This window comes from Vanellus vanellus (assembly GCF_965231255.1).
Source record: "Vanellus vanellus genome assembly, chromosome: 7".
Classification (NCBI taxonomy): domain Eukaryota; kingdom Metazoa; phylum Chordata; class Aves; order Charadriiformes; family Charadriidae; genus Vanellus; species Vanellus vanellus.
In genome coordinates this window covers 23926677-23942281 of record NC_138912.1, presented here as the reverse complement: position 1 = coordinate 23942281, position 15605 = coordinate 23926677, and the positions used below count along the sequence as shown (strand labels likewise).

At 38.9% G+C, this 15605-nt stretch overlaps 1 protein-coding gene across 1 annotated transcript in view; it reads right to left on the bottom strand.

Annotated features, from left to right (window-relative positions):
* Positions 1–15605, bottom strand: part of ZSWIM8 (zinc finger SWIM-type containing 8) — a 63321-nt gene that overhangs the window by 30426 nt on the left and 17290 nt on the right. The window contains exons 2-4 of the mRNA XM_082486361.1: positions 8479–8632; positions 7179–7273; positions 1213–1385 (exon numbers count right to left, since the gene is read on the bottom strand). Coding sequence (XP_082342487.1) covers positions 1213–1385; positions 7179–7273; positions 8479–8632 — 422 coding nt within the window. The remainder of the gene's footprint in view (positions 1–1212; positions 1386–7178; positions 7274–8478; positions 8633–15605) is intronic.

Below are 15605 nucleotides of genomic sequence, written 5' to 3'. Positions count from 1 at the left end.
AAAATCCCCAAATGGCACCTACCTATAATTTAACCTGGAAACAGGCAAGAGCAGTTTGCTTCTGATATTAATTTGCCTACATAGAGCAATATACCTTGGCTTGTAACTTGCTAGTGTCAGCAGTCAGTATATACAAACATTACCATTTTTCACGTAGAAGAAAGGATCAGAGGGAGAAGGATGATTTTTATCTTGCACAGGCTCCAAAACTTTCTGAATGTAAATAATATAAATGAAAATTTGTTTCCTATCGTCACTCTCCATACCCACCTTTTAAAACCGGAACTAATAATTCAAAACAGAACTCTTTTTTTTTTGCCGGTCCTAAGTACAGAAAGTATACCGATATTCCAATGATTTCACAAGAGTATCAATTTAAGCCTATTACAATTGTCCATTGTGAAATATTAACAAGCTTCAGCAGGTTATTAGCACTTATTTAAGAATCTGGAGTTGATCATGAGCATGTTAGCTATAAAATGTTCTATGATAGCAGAAAGTCTTCTGTTCCTCTCAATCATCCAAGCTCAATCCTTCCTTAAGATGTATTTCTCAGCTTCGCAAAGACTGAGGAAATTAATCTGTATGCAAGACTGAACCCCCAACTTTGTGCATTTCATGTTGATCCAATGAATTTTCACCTGGATTTTGTTGGGATAAGGAACACCTACTTTTCACTCTATACAAGGCCACACAGAATACAAGCAGTCAAATAAAAACATGAACTTAACTAACTGTTTGAAATCTACAAGTCAAAGTGACACTTGTATGTGTTAAAATGAACCGGTGAACATAAAAGCCAACACTGAACAGTATTACTTTCCTTCTGCACTCTGAAGGATCAAACCACCAAAAGAAAGAGCATTCAAATCTCATATTTACAAAGACTAACTACTGGTGACTTTTCACCCCTTGCAGAACTGAAGGAAGAATGAGTAATTCTAGCATTTAAATGAGAAACAGGAAGGGGCCGGAAAGGACTGTGTATCTACCCTTAGCAATTTGCACATTATCAAAGGACATTCTGCAGTTTAGAGCCTCAGACAATTCGCTCTGCAGACTGCAACTGTGAGCGCACATTTGCACAATCTGTAACCAAAAGGAGTGCCAAGAACAATTTCCCTAAAGAGAGAGCATGTTGTATGAAACTGTAATGAGGAGAGACTCAGAGAAGATGCCTAGGGGAGAGCAGAACTGTATTTAAAGGCCTACATTGTGTATCCGGAAGAGGCAGAGCGCCACGACGTGAGCACACCACTTGGCCCCAGCTCCGCAGGTACAGCTGCATGACGTGATCCTGCATCGATCAAACATCACCGCCACGTTGTACGCACCTTTGGGTGGCACCATCTGTGGAGGTACCACAGTGGCACTCAGATGGAAACCTGTTAAAATTCAAAAGTCCAAAGTTACTCTTCTGGTGCTTGGGAGACAGATTCAGCTAGAATGGAAATTTAGGTATGTGCCATTTAAAGAGTGAAACAACCTGTCTAGCAACAACATCCATATAGGCATGGACATGGATCTAGATCTTCACAATCAGCTACGGAAGAATATTAGCAGAGAGGCATAACATGTTACAAGAGGTTCAAAAATACCAGCTTTTAATACATTAATTTATTTATACATTTATTTCTATGAATATTTGACAAAGAAAAGCAGAAATGGATAAAGCCATCACTGAAAAGCATGAGGTTTTGATCACAGGGTCAAAGCTAGACTATACGTACTTTGGGCATGATTTCTATGTTAATTAACCCCGACCACAGTGCCATACAGGCTAGGTGACTTCTTCAGAATTATTTCCGAGCAAGTCAACTTTCACAAATTTACAGTGAACGAAAGGCGGCAACACTTACACCTGAACACTTACTTTCACTTTGTGGCTTCAGAAGCTACCTGTTTCTCATAAATTATGTACCTCCTTGCAATTTTGTGAATATTCCATTTTTATAAACCATGTATTCAGAAAACGAAACACCCCTCTTGCTTAGACTAATATCAATGGAAAAAGGAAATTTCAGCAATAACACTTGAATGAATCCAGCTCCATTAATCTGTGATCAAACAAATAAATTATGAATCTCATCTCAGACAGGATGACAAAGAACTTTGGCTAGTTAGAACGAGGCTTGTCTTCGTTAGCACATGTACAATGCATACCAGTTGTAGTCAATAATACAGCTTCCTCTACAGATGATGTTATCCAGAGGCACACATATTACAAGCAGGAAAAGGCCATCAGGAGCATTAATCTTCTACTTGTCTTGAAGGTCCCTATCACCAGCTAATCATCCTCTACAGCAATGAGTATCAGCCTCAGACCCTTTTTGCTAGTCTCAAATTCAGTTTTAATGAAGTATAGAAAGCATCAAGGGTATCAAAGCCATAACCAAATTTCAGTCCAACAATCTAACTTAAGTGAAAAAAATACACTTGGGACAGGCGACTGAAATAGTTTCCCTATCATTAGCACAGGGAAGTACATTACAAATCCACACTACTAAGTTTTCATTATGATATTGTGAGATTATAGTAATGGTAGTGTTCAGGAGTGCACATGACCTACTAAATCCCATTTGAAACAATATGCACTATTTCTTCCTCAAAATATAATCCTTGTGCCAATACAAACTTGCTCTTACCTTGCTTAACCTTTCCATTTCTCCTCTTCCCCAGAATTCAAATCCTCTTCCTGATGTGGGTGATTATTTTGATTAATACACATAATGCCACCCAAATTCTTCAGCCATTTTAGCAATTGGAACAGAATCAAAACAAAAGAAGGCATTCACCACGAAATTACTGCACTGCTTATTACTAGCTACAGTTCTAATTTATGTTCCCTGCTTGGATAACACAACCCAAACAGTTCAGCTAGTCCTTCTGTTACACCAGAAGTATCTCAGACTAATGCCAAAATGTCCTAATTTTCACAAAAGCAAATTAAGCATTTCACAACTTGGAATTGCAGCAATTCTGTTTCACTGAGAAAAAGAAGTATTTGAAAGGTGTTAGAGAAGAACGGGTCACAGCTATACACCCTTATCGAGCTCCTACCATGAAATTTTTATTTGTACATGAAGACAGTTAAGTGATTAAATGCAAAGAGGGAGAAACAGTTATAAAAAGACAAAGAAAATTTAAGGGCTTGGGCATGAGCTTCAACTCAAACTGTAGCTTGATGAACGTCTGCCACTGACACTGCTAATTCAAGCAGCTCTGCCCAACTCCTTTGCACCACCAGTCTTGCTGTACTGAAGAACCATTTGTAGGATGACACAGGAAACCATACCAGGAAAAAATTCTGGATTAAATTAATTGTTACATTTACCAGGAGAAATACCACAATTCAGTTCACTGCGCAGCTTACAAAAGTCTGAACCTGCAGGGACTGAAAAGGTGACCGTAAGGGGGACCATTCTGGAGTGCTTACCCAACACTACTATTTAAAGAAATGGTCATCAAATTGTACTTGTTTATAGTCGAAGTGCAGCTATTGTCTTCTCGTGCAGACCACAGCTCTTACCTTCCAGCTTAAATGTGAAGACAACAATCACATCTACTGCACACTTGAGTGATCTGGCCAGCTCATGGAGACCACAGGAATGTTCATCCCTCCCACCCACCCCCTGGCTCCTGCTACCTGATAACAGCTTATCTACTCCATGCTTAACAATACATGACAAAAACACGTCTGCACATACCAGCAGCATTCATTCTGCAATTGCATGTAGCCCACCAGAAAAAAAATAAGGTCTATAGCCTATTCTTGGCAAGCTCCACTCCCAGGAGACCTCAAGAATGACCTGCATGCCAGAGGAACTGCTCTGCCAGGAGTCTCACCCCCCCCGCTACCATTTTTCTAAAATGCACTGTGGGCACAGAGCAAGCTTAGTGTTTCCATGAAAGCACTTAGCCTTTCTACACAGAAAGTGCATCTTACACTTCTTATGAGCACCAGATTTACCACTCAGAACAAATATGTCAAGCAGCCAGCACCAATGCTTCAGAGGATACGTCAGGTGCATGCACTGTACCACATACTCGCTATGCACAGAGAGCACCAGGAGTGATCTACTGCACCCACAAAGCAGGTTTTATCATGTAGTGAAGAAGGGGTCCTCTCTGATACTCAATTAAGACACATTGTTTGATCAAATGTAAAAGTGGGAAATAATCAATTGGTGCCTAGACTAGGTCCTACGAAATAGAGATGCCTTCTTTTTCAGTCCATAACCTATCTTCTCACTGCTCTACCCCTGAAACTTAATCTTTGAGGAAAAGTATCCAAAAGAAATGTGTGCTTCCTGCTGGTTAAAATCCAGTTTTCAAAATTTTAGGATAGCTACATCAATGTCTTTTACACTTAAGATTTATTTTACCATGAAACTCATTTACTGTAAAATTCTATGTCTGTTTATTATTTTTTCTGAGGTCCTATTATTTCAGGTAGAAATGCACAAATTTGAAATACCTTAAGCCACTCAGGAAGCAATTGGAATGAAAAGATTTAAATGACCTATGAGTTAAAAACACCCTACTAAGAATACTTCTTGCAATACTGCTTCCAAGCTTTCTTCATTGATATTTGGTAGTTCTGATGCCTCTATAACAATAACAGCAAAAACACCCCTGCATAGAATTTAAGAACTTTTTCTCTGCCTTTCCCAGGACTAACAGAAATGGGAAAATGAGAGGTGAACAAAAGCTTTTAGACAGGAAGTAAAGCAAGGCAATTTAGGACATTTGTTTGTTTTAAACCAAGATACTACAACCTCTAAAAAGTGGAGACTTAGAGACACTATTCAAGGAGATGCAAAGTTAGAATCTAGACTGAACCTGCTTTTGCCTTCCTCATTTGTTAAAAAGCAGTTAAGACTACGATAGAAAAACAGTCCCTGAGATCAGCAACTACAACACACCTATTTGAGAACTTCAGTGATATCTTCAATGCAAGGAGGTGGCTATATGACTGCTACAAAGGGAATGTGAGGGGAAGGTCTACAAAAGACAAGTCTTTGTGTATGTACAGTAGAACACTGCAAAAAAAAAAGTGGGGTTTTGGAATGTGGTGAAGAAATGCTATTGTTCAAAAGTTATGGATACAGATTTGCACGTGAACAAGATGACTAAGATTACTCATTTATGTTTAAAAAAAAAAACAAACAACCCAACCTTATACTGCAAAGGGAAATGGGACAAAAAGAGCACAAAGCACCTTTCAAGCTTTGTCCTATTGATCACAATATCACAACGCACTGCCCAACCCCCCTTCAAATCAAATCCCCTCTCAAGGGCTGCTTCATTTCCTGTGTTTCTTTTCCCATTTGACAGTATATGAAACTCAAAACTGCAACCACACACCTTAAAATCATTTGGAGTAGCCAACTGAAATTATATCCAACCCACCAATAGCAGATTCTGGGATACTACTCATGGGGGAAAAAAAAAAAAAGAGTAGCCCCTGCATGAGATAAATTTCCTCTACTAAGGAGGAAACAACGTTACTGTTTAAACAAAACTTCCTTCCCTTCCACACACATAATCCTTTGTCAAGAAGCCCAGTTGCTGTATGTGTACTTAAGAAATTCCTCCCCTGTATCATTCAGACTCCTCTTTTTCCTTACTCTGCTCTTCCTCCCCCAAGCACAGGTTTCGCGCTAATATTCCCAGTCTTTGCGCATTTACATTGCTTGACACCTCCTCACCTTTTTAATTTATTACTGAAACAAGTTTTGACCACACTCTGAGCACCGTACATTAAATATTCTGCTCTTTTCCATTGTGAAAGTCCCAAGAATTACTGAATTTCAGCCAGCTGCATTTTAACTCATTTTGTCTCTCTTAAACATTTGCCTTCCTGAAGTTCAGCAGACACCTTAGAGGCCTCTCTCAGCATTTCAGTCCTGACATCAGGAGCTTATGAACGCACTCAAAAGTCAGTTTAATCCCATTTAACTCAATTTTGTTGATGTTCCAAAATTATTATCTGGTCTCACCGACAACTCAATATACCTTACGTATGAAGTAGTACTTCACTTCCACTCCCAAGAATTCCTGCTACTGTTATTACAGTAGACAACAGATTAGGTAAAATCCTTTCAGATGCTTTACCCCACATTCAGATAACAGTTCATCATTCTCTTGCAATTTGCATATCTCAGTGACGATCTCCTCCTCTTTTCATTCTGCCCAAACTTTTACAGTATGGGTCCCTTTTATTCCCTTTTTGAGGGTCCTTTACCTAAGTTTATTCATCCAATGATCACCGAGAGTTAAGTATTACTGGTACCAGCAACTAAACAAGCCCATAGAAGTCTCTATCCCTCATCACAGAAAATATAGGAACTTTCCCTCTTAACATAATACAGCTTTTTATATTATAATTTTTCTTATTACAGCCAGGCTCAGTTCCCACATACCAATTAATAATATTCTATTTCTGAAGCTTACTTGCAGAAAAAACAACGCATCTGCATTGGATTGACACGGCCCACCTTGACATACTAGTGTCTTTATTTCACATAATGCCTTCCTGTCTAAGAGCTGTCACTGGAAAAGCCAACTCAATGTTCTTCTTTACTTCAAAGGATTTAACGAAAAATCCAGACTCCAATTCTTTGTTTAAGATAAGTTTCCATAACCATAAAACATAAAAAGAACAAGATAAGCGAGGAGAAGCGATAAAACCTGCTGTCCAGCAACAGGGATTTTCTTCTGCCAAAATACTACATGAATAACTGTATTATTAACACAATTCTTTTGCTACCAGAATAACTAAACCTTGCAAACTTCCTCTCTGCCATACATGCACTTTAGGCAAGGCATTCATTTAATCAGAATGTTCTAGAAAACCAAGTTCTGTCAATGAGGAATTCAAGCATTATGGAGACCAAGGCATTTTACACAGTTTTTTCCAAAATGCTGAGACCGAGTAAAGATCTAATTTTCAGAACATTTCTGGCTTTTTACTCAGCTTCACAGCTGAGCTGGGTGAAGCTGAAATAAACACAGTATTTAGCTCAAGACATTACAAAGAATACATGGGACAGAGAGTTTAGTCCAGGATGCCAGAAAAGCTCCTTTTGAAACATAGCCATACCACCACTGTCCCATTGCAGATATGGTTTTGGGAATCTGCAATATATAGAGACGTGGAGCTGCAGTGTTCTTACCTATCTGGAGAGGGTCTTTGACAGCCCTCACCCGGAAGAGCTGCTCCCCTCGCTGGAACTCATCTGCACTGCCATTCGCCAAACATGAGTACAATCTGTAACAGACACACATAACATGTCAAGATGAATCTGTTTTTGAGAAACTTCACATTATTACCCTCTTGCATTCTTTGTTGACATGTTTTGAAAAATCCTTACTATCTTCATCTTTAAGATTAAGTCCATCTCTTTTCTGCCATTTCTCCATTACACTTCAACCATCAAAATCGTTAGTCTCTTCCTAACTGGATTTGTGTATAGCCACTGGCATTTCAAGGAATTTCAACCTAAGGCCCTGAAATACAAATTAATTCATAGCCTAAAATTAAGCTTTTATATACAGTATAATATCAATTTAAGGTCCAATGTTAGCATACCACAGTAAAAACTCCTTGTACTTCTAGATGCGCTACCTACATGCTCCCCTAAGGAGGTTTTTTTACATCTGTGCTCATCAGGATAATGATCAGGTACAATCAGCTGGCTTGCTCCATTCCCCCACAGGTGATCTTACTAATTACATCAGCACTTCTGACATTACCTCCCCCATCTGATACCAGAACATTAGATGAATGCATCTAAAAACTTTCAGGATTATTCTTTCTAAGAGAGTGTAATATCACTACTTTGCAACAAAATTCTGAATGCACAGTTACATGGGTAGGCCTCCTATACTATAAAAGCTTCAGCAAAAATACTTTGGTAAAAGACCTAAAAGCACAGAGTTTTTGACTATGTACTCACACAATTTATGTGGAAATATAAGAAATATAGTCACCTCTCTGACTGTAAGCACTCAGAGCACTGTTGTACTCAGCAAATTGTGATTCTCCTACTTAGACCATCAAAAAGCTTGCACAGCATACTGAGCTAGCCCTCCCCAGCAATTTCTGAGCCCAGTTAAACATCTGACTCAAGCAACAGATTCAAACTGGAAAGAATACTGCATAAGACTAACGCAAGGACAAAACTCTACAAACTAGTTACTGTCAGGCAAATTAAAGGGTGTGTTAATTCTGCTATCATTTACACACAGAACCTGCATGTGTATATGCTTTTCCTGAGACATATGGAGGGCAGCTCATCCCGAAATAAACCCCCCTATCATAGGATACCCCACAGTAACCCGTCCATGTATTAGAAAATGCACATGAGAACAGCAGAAGCAGCAAATATACGGGACATAAAATGGACAATGATTCTCCTCTAGTGAACAGAACTTCTTCTTAAGCATCAATGAAACAGAAATAGTATTCATTACCTGATATCTTCCTCATTTTCTGGGAAACTCCAGAAGGCGATCCGAAGCTGCAGTTGCTCAGGCACTGGAGGATAAACTTTCTCCACCACCTCGAACGGAATGTGAAATGCAACCTGTTTTGCAGACAGTTCCACCAATGGGATCACCAGCCCATCTAGCAAGACAACAAATGAAGTGCAATTAGCCATTCAGAGAACAAAATGCATGAGAGGCTAAAGAGACCAGGGAGCCCCTTTCACTTCCTCTCTTATCTCACCAAGTTCAAGGACCAGTTTTGATAGACAATAAAAGGCAGCACAGACATTTTCTGAAGAATTACCTGCAACTTTATGTTTGTTTTCAGCCCCCTAGGGCACAGGTACACATTCCTAAAAAAAGTCCTTCATCAGGAGAGCTACATTAGCCTGGCAGACATCAGTGACTCAAACTCCTGACAAAACTGAAGCCATTTGGCAAGAGTCAAGGTAACCAAATATTTTTCACACATTTCTGTTAGAATATGGCAGCAACATCATGTAAATGCCAGATGATTACACAGAGAAGAATTATTACAGTGTATACGCACAAGACAGCAATGGAAAGGTTATCCAGGAACCTTAGTATTGACTTTTTTGGTAACATTCAGTATTTGTCTATTTACAAGATTCTAATTTCAGTTAGTATTTGTTGTTTTATTCCCTTCACCACCTTTCATATGATATCTGTCTTTATATTTCAAGTTCTTTACAGAGGCAACTGGGAATTAACATGTTTTACAGTGCTGACTACAGTGAGCCCATGAGAAGGTTAACTGAAGGCACCACGAGCGTTGTACAAATACATTTAACCACCACTTTTCTACCAACTAACTCCACTTTCTATGTTTTTAAGTGCAGATGAAGATTTCTTATCACCAGGCTATGGCAGCCTCATGTTTCTGCTTTGCTCTGAGCTAGATTACACTCTACACGAAATGCCAGGCTTGTCTTATCTGCAAACACCTCACTGCTTCGCTGAGATCACTTCCTGATCCAACACTGGCAACCTTGGTTCCCCTGTCTTCCAAATCCCGTTGCCAAGAGCCTAATTAATTCCATTTCAGATATTCGATGTTATGTCTCTTCACCTCCCTAACCAGCTTCTAAAACACCACTGGAAGCCAGAATTTAAACCAACCTGGCCCTCAGCTTTCCCTCCCCACCCGCCTCCAGGCAACATATCAAAGGCAAACTTAAACCCTGATGCCAGTAAAGGCTTTCTCACCCTCTGCCTAGAGACACCCCCAGTCTGAGCAGCTGGGAACCAGATAGGAAGGGAGAAGGCTTTGAAAGTGCATGCACACAGCAAAGCAGCCAACATCTCCCCCAGTACTGGGCAGACCCATCAAATGGAAGGATTACATAAATATGGAAAAAAATACAGTTTTCAAACATCCACATTTGTGGGGTTTTGATTGCAGTGAAATTAGATTCATTAGGCAGCATTCACCTCTCCCAGACAGTTAGTCTTTTACTGTCAGGATTATTTCTCCATTACCGGTGACTTTTACTCCATGTTATAGATGGAGCCTCTGTTTTACAGTGCTATAATCGCATCCACAAATGTGAAAGCAGCAGACTGTAAAATGAACAACGATGGAAAAGTAGAGTGTCCCTTTCTCTACAGCTAGCAGATAAACAAGATTTTGGCAGAAAAGCCATCTCATTTGCACTTTTGACAACCAGAACAGGTGTAAAGCTTTCATCAAGTCATTAAAAAAATTACTATTTTTAATTAGTTTTTAATTAGTACAACATAGTCAACTTATATATCATTGCTGCTGTAGATACCACAGAAGGTCCAAATTAAGGCACTTTAATACTTGAAATTACTCTGAGCAATGAAAGGAGAGATATTTCTTGAGGTTTTAACTGCGCTTTTTCTGTAGACACACTTTATCCAAGTCTTCAAAGAGATAACACCTAAACAACCTCTACAAGGTACAAGACTCAAAAAAGACTTTAGTACTAGGTGAAACATCTGCACATTCTTCAAAGAGCTACAAGCCTGCAGCCTGGACTGTATTCCTTTTTACAAGGATTTGGTGCTGGGTGTGAAGGTTAGATTAGAAATGCTAAAGACACTCAGTTGAGAAGAAAGCAGCAAAGGCGAATGCATTCTGTTTATTATTCTACCTCTACACCTTACTCTTAAAAATACTTTACTCTTATACTAGACGAGGACACACATACAATCAGTTACCAGGTCTCAATGGTACCAGTAGAGTAGTACTGGTACTAGGAGCAGAAGTACGATCACTGCCATTATCCTCTATGCTCTCCATTACATAGCACGGCTGTTCCTTTCAAGCTAAACTAAACCAGCTCAAGAAAAATACTTTGACAAGCATTACTGAAATTACCTTTCCTGAGAAAATATTTCTTCCAAGTGGGAAGACAGCATGAAATCTCCTCATCTGCTCCAGTGTAAGTCCAGTACAAGTCAGCCAGCTTGATTTGAACAGTTTTACACAGTGAACTAAGGTAACAGGCTGACTCTGCATTGAACTCATTAACTGATTCATCAGCTGTACTGTGTTAGTAGTAATCAGCAGAAGACAGGTGGCCAATTATCTGGCATGTCATAACCCACAGTCAGACATTCACAGCACACAGTTTAGACATTTTCAGAATAAGATGAAAGCAGTAAAACCTGGTGGGGAAAAATAATGTAAAAAGCAATAATTTTATCTATAATGCCACGCATCTTTCTAAAATGCTTAATTTTCTATAAGGAAAAAGAGACATGGAAAAGAAATAGTAGAAAATAACTAAAAAGTAGAAAATAATTTTTCAATGTTACTTTAAGGGCAGGTGAATTCACAGTAGCTAACTTGGCACACAGTGTAAATACTAAAATTAAGAAGTTAAACTATCCTAAGTTTCAAGGGGGTAGTCCCTTATGTAGCCAAGGTGAGACACTTATCTAGAATGTGACTCGGAGCACCAGAGGGTCTCTTCCCTTGAGGCCTCCTGTGAAGTCAGCTGGACAGTTCAAGTTAGATGCTTAAAATAGACTCTGAATACTCTCCTTTGAGTCCTAAACAAAGAGAGATCCATTCAAAAAGTTTTATCTCTAGATACACAAATCTGAGGTTGGCGGATACTCGTATCAAAAGGTATTATCAATACAACAGACAAAAGGTACTCTCAGGTTCTACAATATATGTATTCTGAGCAAGGGAAGAAAAGGAAAAGTCTGATAACAAAGAAAAGGAGAAAGCATCCCAGCTTCTGCTCAGAAAGCAAAGATACGGACAGCAAGGAAGACCGAAAATTTAATATAAAAAATGATACAGTCGTGAAATCAAAGATGTAACACAAAATTGACAAATCTGCAAGATAAATCTATGCAAAGGAGAAGATAATTTTAAATTGTGGAGGAAAACTAGCAAGAATGACTGCTGCCTCTGGGGAAGCAGATGTGATGACCCAGCAGAACAAAGGAAACATTTCAAGTCGTGGAAAAATAAAGCCACAGGCAAAGCATAAGGAACCTCAAACAATTCTCACTTACAGGTTAAATGACTAGCAAAACCCAGGTCAGGAAGCGATTTTGGGAGGTCATCTAATCTATACCTCCTATCTAAGAAGCAGGATCAAGCATATCTAAATCATTCTGAATAAATAATGTCTCATCTATTTACTGCCATGTGGAACACACAGCTTTGACGAGGACTATCCTACCCTTTTTGCTACTGTTTTACGTGAATTACACTTTTGATTTTTATAGCCATTTTATAACAGCTAAAAGTTTAGCATGGACATAATCATTCCTGCTGGAATGACAACAACAAAAATCCCCCAACCCCAAACCAGCCAACACAAGCTATGCACACAAATATGCATTTTCACCAGTGGAAACAATCTCTGTGCCAGCAGGGCTTACTGACATAGGAATGCATGGGTAACATTGCTTAACCTTTGCTATTATAGGGTAGGCTATAACAAGTCACAGCCAACAATTATTCATAAAACCAGATCATGTTCAAACTGAGCTATTATTCCTTCAGTACAATGACTGAGTTTCCATGACAGACAGAGAAGAAACTGCTTGAATATTCAGCAAAATAGGGGCCATGAGAATACCGAAGAGTTATTAAATGAAAGACAAAACAACTGAGCCAAGCGCTGAATGTATTTGTTATCTAATTACATTATTTCCATGGGGTTACTTTCATTTGACACAGGTCTCTAAAAATAAACTATGCGTACAAGTGAATAAATACAAATGCACGTGAACAAATCCCACAGCAAGAGATAAGACACAGTGCAAAGACAGGATGCATTGCTTTTGCTGTATATACCTTAAGAAAAATGCTGTGTTAAGCTGCATTATCTTTTTAGAGATGAGTCTATAACCTTGATTTTATAGCTATCCCCGGTCCCCATCTCATATTTTCCCTCACCTTTCCGCTGGCTTCAGTCCAAAATGTAACAGCACGGAGCAAAGTAATACAGCTAAACACAGATCAAGGAGATGAAGAAAATTAAGTGAAGCACTTCTGATATCAAAAGCTAAGGTGAGAAGAACAGTAGAACTAAGAGAAAATAAGGAGAGTGTAATCTTAACCAGTGAAGAAGGTGTGTAGGGGGGCGTTATAAAACCTGTTTTACAAACCTCATTTAAAAAATTGCAAACATTACATTGCTTTTTACAGGATTTGCCACGTAGAAAGATAAATCTGTTGCTGTAGAATGCACTTGTAGCATTTCTGCTTGTTTTATTTTACTCAAGTGCCTACCGGTAAAATGCCTCTTGACTTAAGTCAGTGATATATTCTCTCTCTGATACCCCTTAAATGCAAGAAGTGCTGAGAACTCTCAAATATGGGCAAGCAGAGCAAGCATCACATTTAACCATAACACACCTAGATCAACACATTTTAAAAATATTTGGTTTCTTACTGTTTTCTACTTTTTGTACATTTCCTTCTAAAATTCCACTGTTGTTTTTACTTTATTCTCTTGTTCTTTTCTGCTTTCTAGAAATTTATTGTCAGAGTTGATGTCTTTAAGAAGTACGTGCCAGAGCAAGATATTTCTTCAGGTCTCAAAATCTGCAACAAACATCAGAAACCTTCACCTTTGCCTTGAACTCTAATACTCAAAGATGATTGCTCTGAATGAACTTAAAAATACAGTTTCCAGGGTGAACACTGCAAAATGAAACATATGCTAATTAAAAATTTACTCTTGATTTCAAATAAATTAGATCCAAGGTATTTAGGCCATTAGTTACACTTCTTTATTTGCTCCGTTCCATTTTACTGCACAATCAACATCCTATAAAAAGCAACATATGTTCTAAAAAACAAATAAATAAAAATTCACCTCTGAACTGAGGATAAGACACATGGTATGTAACAGAAGCACATTGCAAAAGTCTGAAAATAAAACATTTTCTCTTCTTTCAAAAGCATTTCCCATCCAAAGCTCTATCCATTAAACTCATTAACTTTAGATCTCTTTTCAAAGAGGCATTCAATTAAGAGCAGAACTGATTCAATGGGTCACAGACACACCATCACCAGTTAGTTTTCTGTCACATTAACATTTTGCCCAGGTAGGTCCCAGTCCTATGAAGTCATCAGAAAGGGAACATCTTCAGAAGCATTGAACTAATATACTTGCAGCCTATGTAAGCAGTAAGGGTACGTTTCTGTCTGCTTGCTGGTTTGTGGCTTTCAAGCACATACTTGTGAGATGGGTAGCTAATACCTATCCCATAAAATTTCCCAAACTTCAGGTAACATTACTAAAAAATACAGCACATTATAATGCACTATACAGAATACATAGAAATGGTGGAATATTAAGAGCATCCTTGAATAGTCTTGGAATTCCAATCTTGGGAGTAAATCAAACTAAGTACAATTAAACGTAAGCTTCATGATGCAGTCACAAACAGCATAGCTACGTTTTCAAAGAGGTAAAGTTCTCCATCTAAGTAGAAGAGATATTGCAGCCACTCTAGTCTGTGCCTGTAAGACTGGGAACATACAAAGTACTGAACCAAAACCACCAAGCTCCAGAAAGAAACTAAATACTTAACATAAAATTAGCAACTGAAATAGCTAGGCAGCTGGTCTCAGTGGTGTTCATAGTGGACACATACATATGCACACACATCACAGATTGCTCCAGCACAACTGGAGCTAACGGGTGCTCTTATGGAAGCCCAGCAGACATGCCAAGTACTGAACAGACACCAAGAACGAACTTTCTTGCCCCAAATACAAGAGAAGAAACCAAACTGTCTGGCCGAGGGGTGAGGAGCCCAAGACTGAACCAAGATCCTGCAATGTCAGACCCTGACAGTTGAACGGACACAAGGAGCTGCCCCCCATACCCAGCCCTGGTCTAGCTTGACCACATGCAGAATGAAGCACCCGAAAGGCTGGAGACAGAATGTAATATTCAAATACTGACTCCCAGTTGTCTTCAATTAGCATTCCTCTGTTTCAGATTAATCATTCCATGCCATCTTATACTGAGGGGAAAAAAAACCCACCATGTTCCTTGTGAAAAAACAAGCAAACCACAGTATTGCTAAAAAGTAGGAGTTTCTTTTCCTTTTCAGATTATGGAAACCAGTGTGAAGATACATGTTCCTGGTTCCTCAAATATTCAAGCAGTGCCAGTCTTAAGAAAATAAGCAACTCCTTTACACTGGAACACCTCCTGTACCAAGTCAAAATAAAGTTTCACCTATTTTTTCTCAGATAGTACCCACTCCAAACCAATCCCCTGCAAAACACCTGAGCATTCACAAAGCCAGCTGCAACGACACATGGTGAACCGTAGACTCCAGAAAAAAGCTTTTGGTGGAATTCATCCATGCGAGTTTTTCACATGGTGTGACAGACCATGAAAGTTAGAGAAGACAAAAATAGGGATCAAGTGATGGAGAAAGGATGCTACAAATGCTACCGATGACTGATTGTTAATCAAGCTTGCTCTGAAAAGATGACTGGAGGGAACATTCTGACCTGAGAGCTCATTTGGTTTTGTTTTCTCACAATTTTCTTGTATTTTTTAAACATCCACATACTCATAACAGGCTAGCAAGTGCAGCTAAACTGATCTAGAAAAACAGCAAGGGCAGGG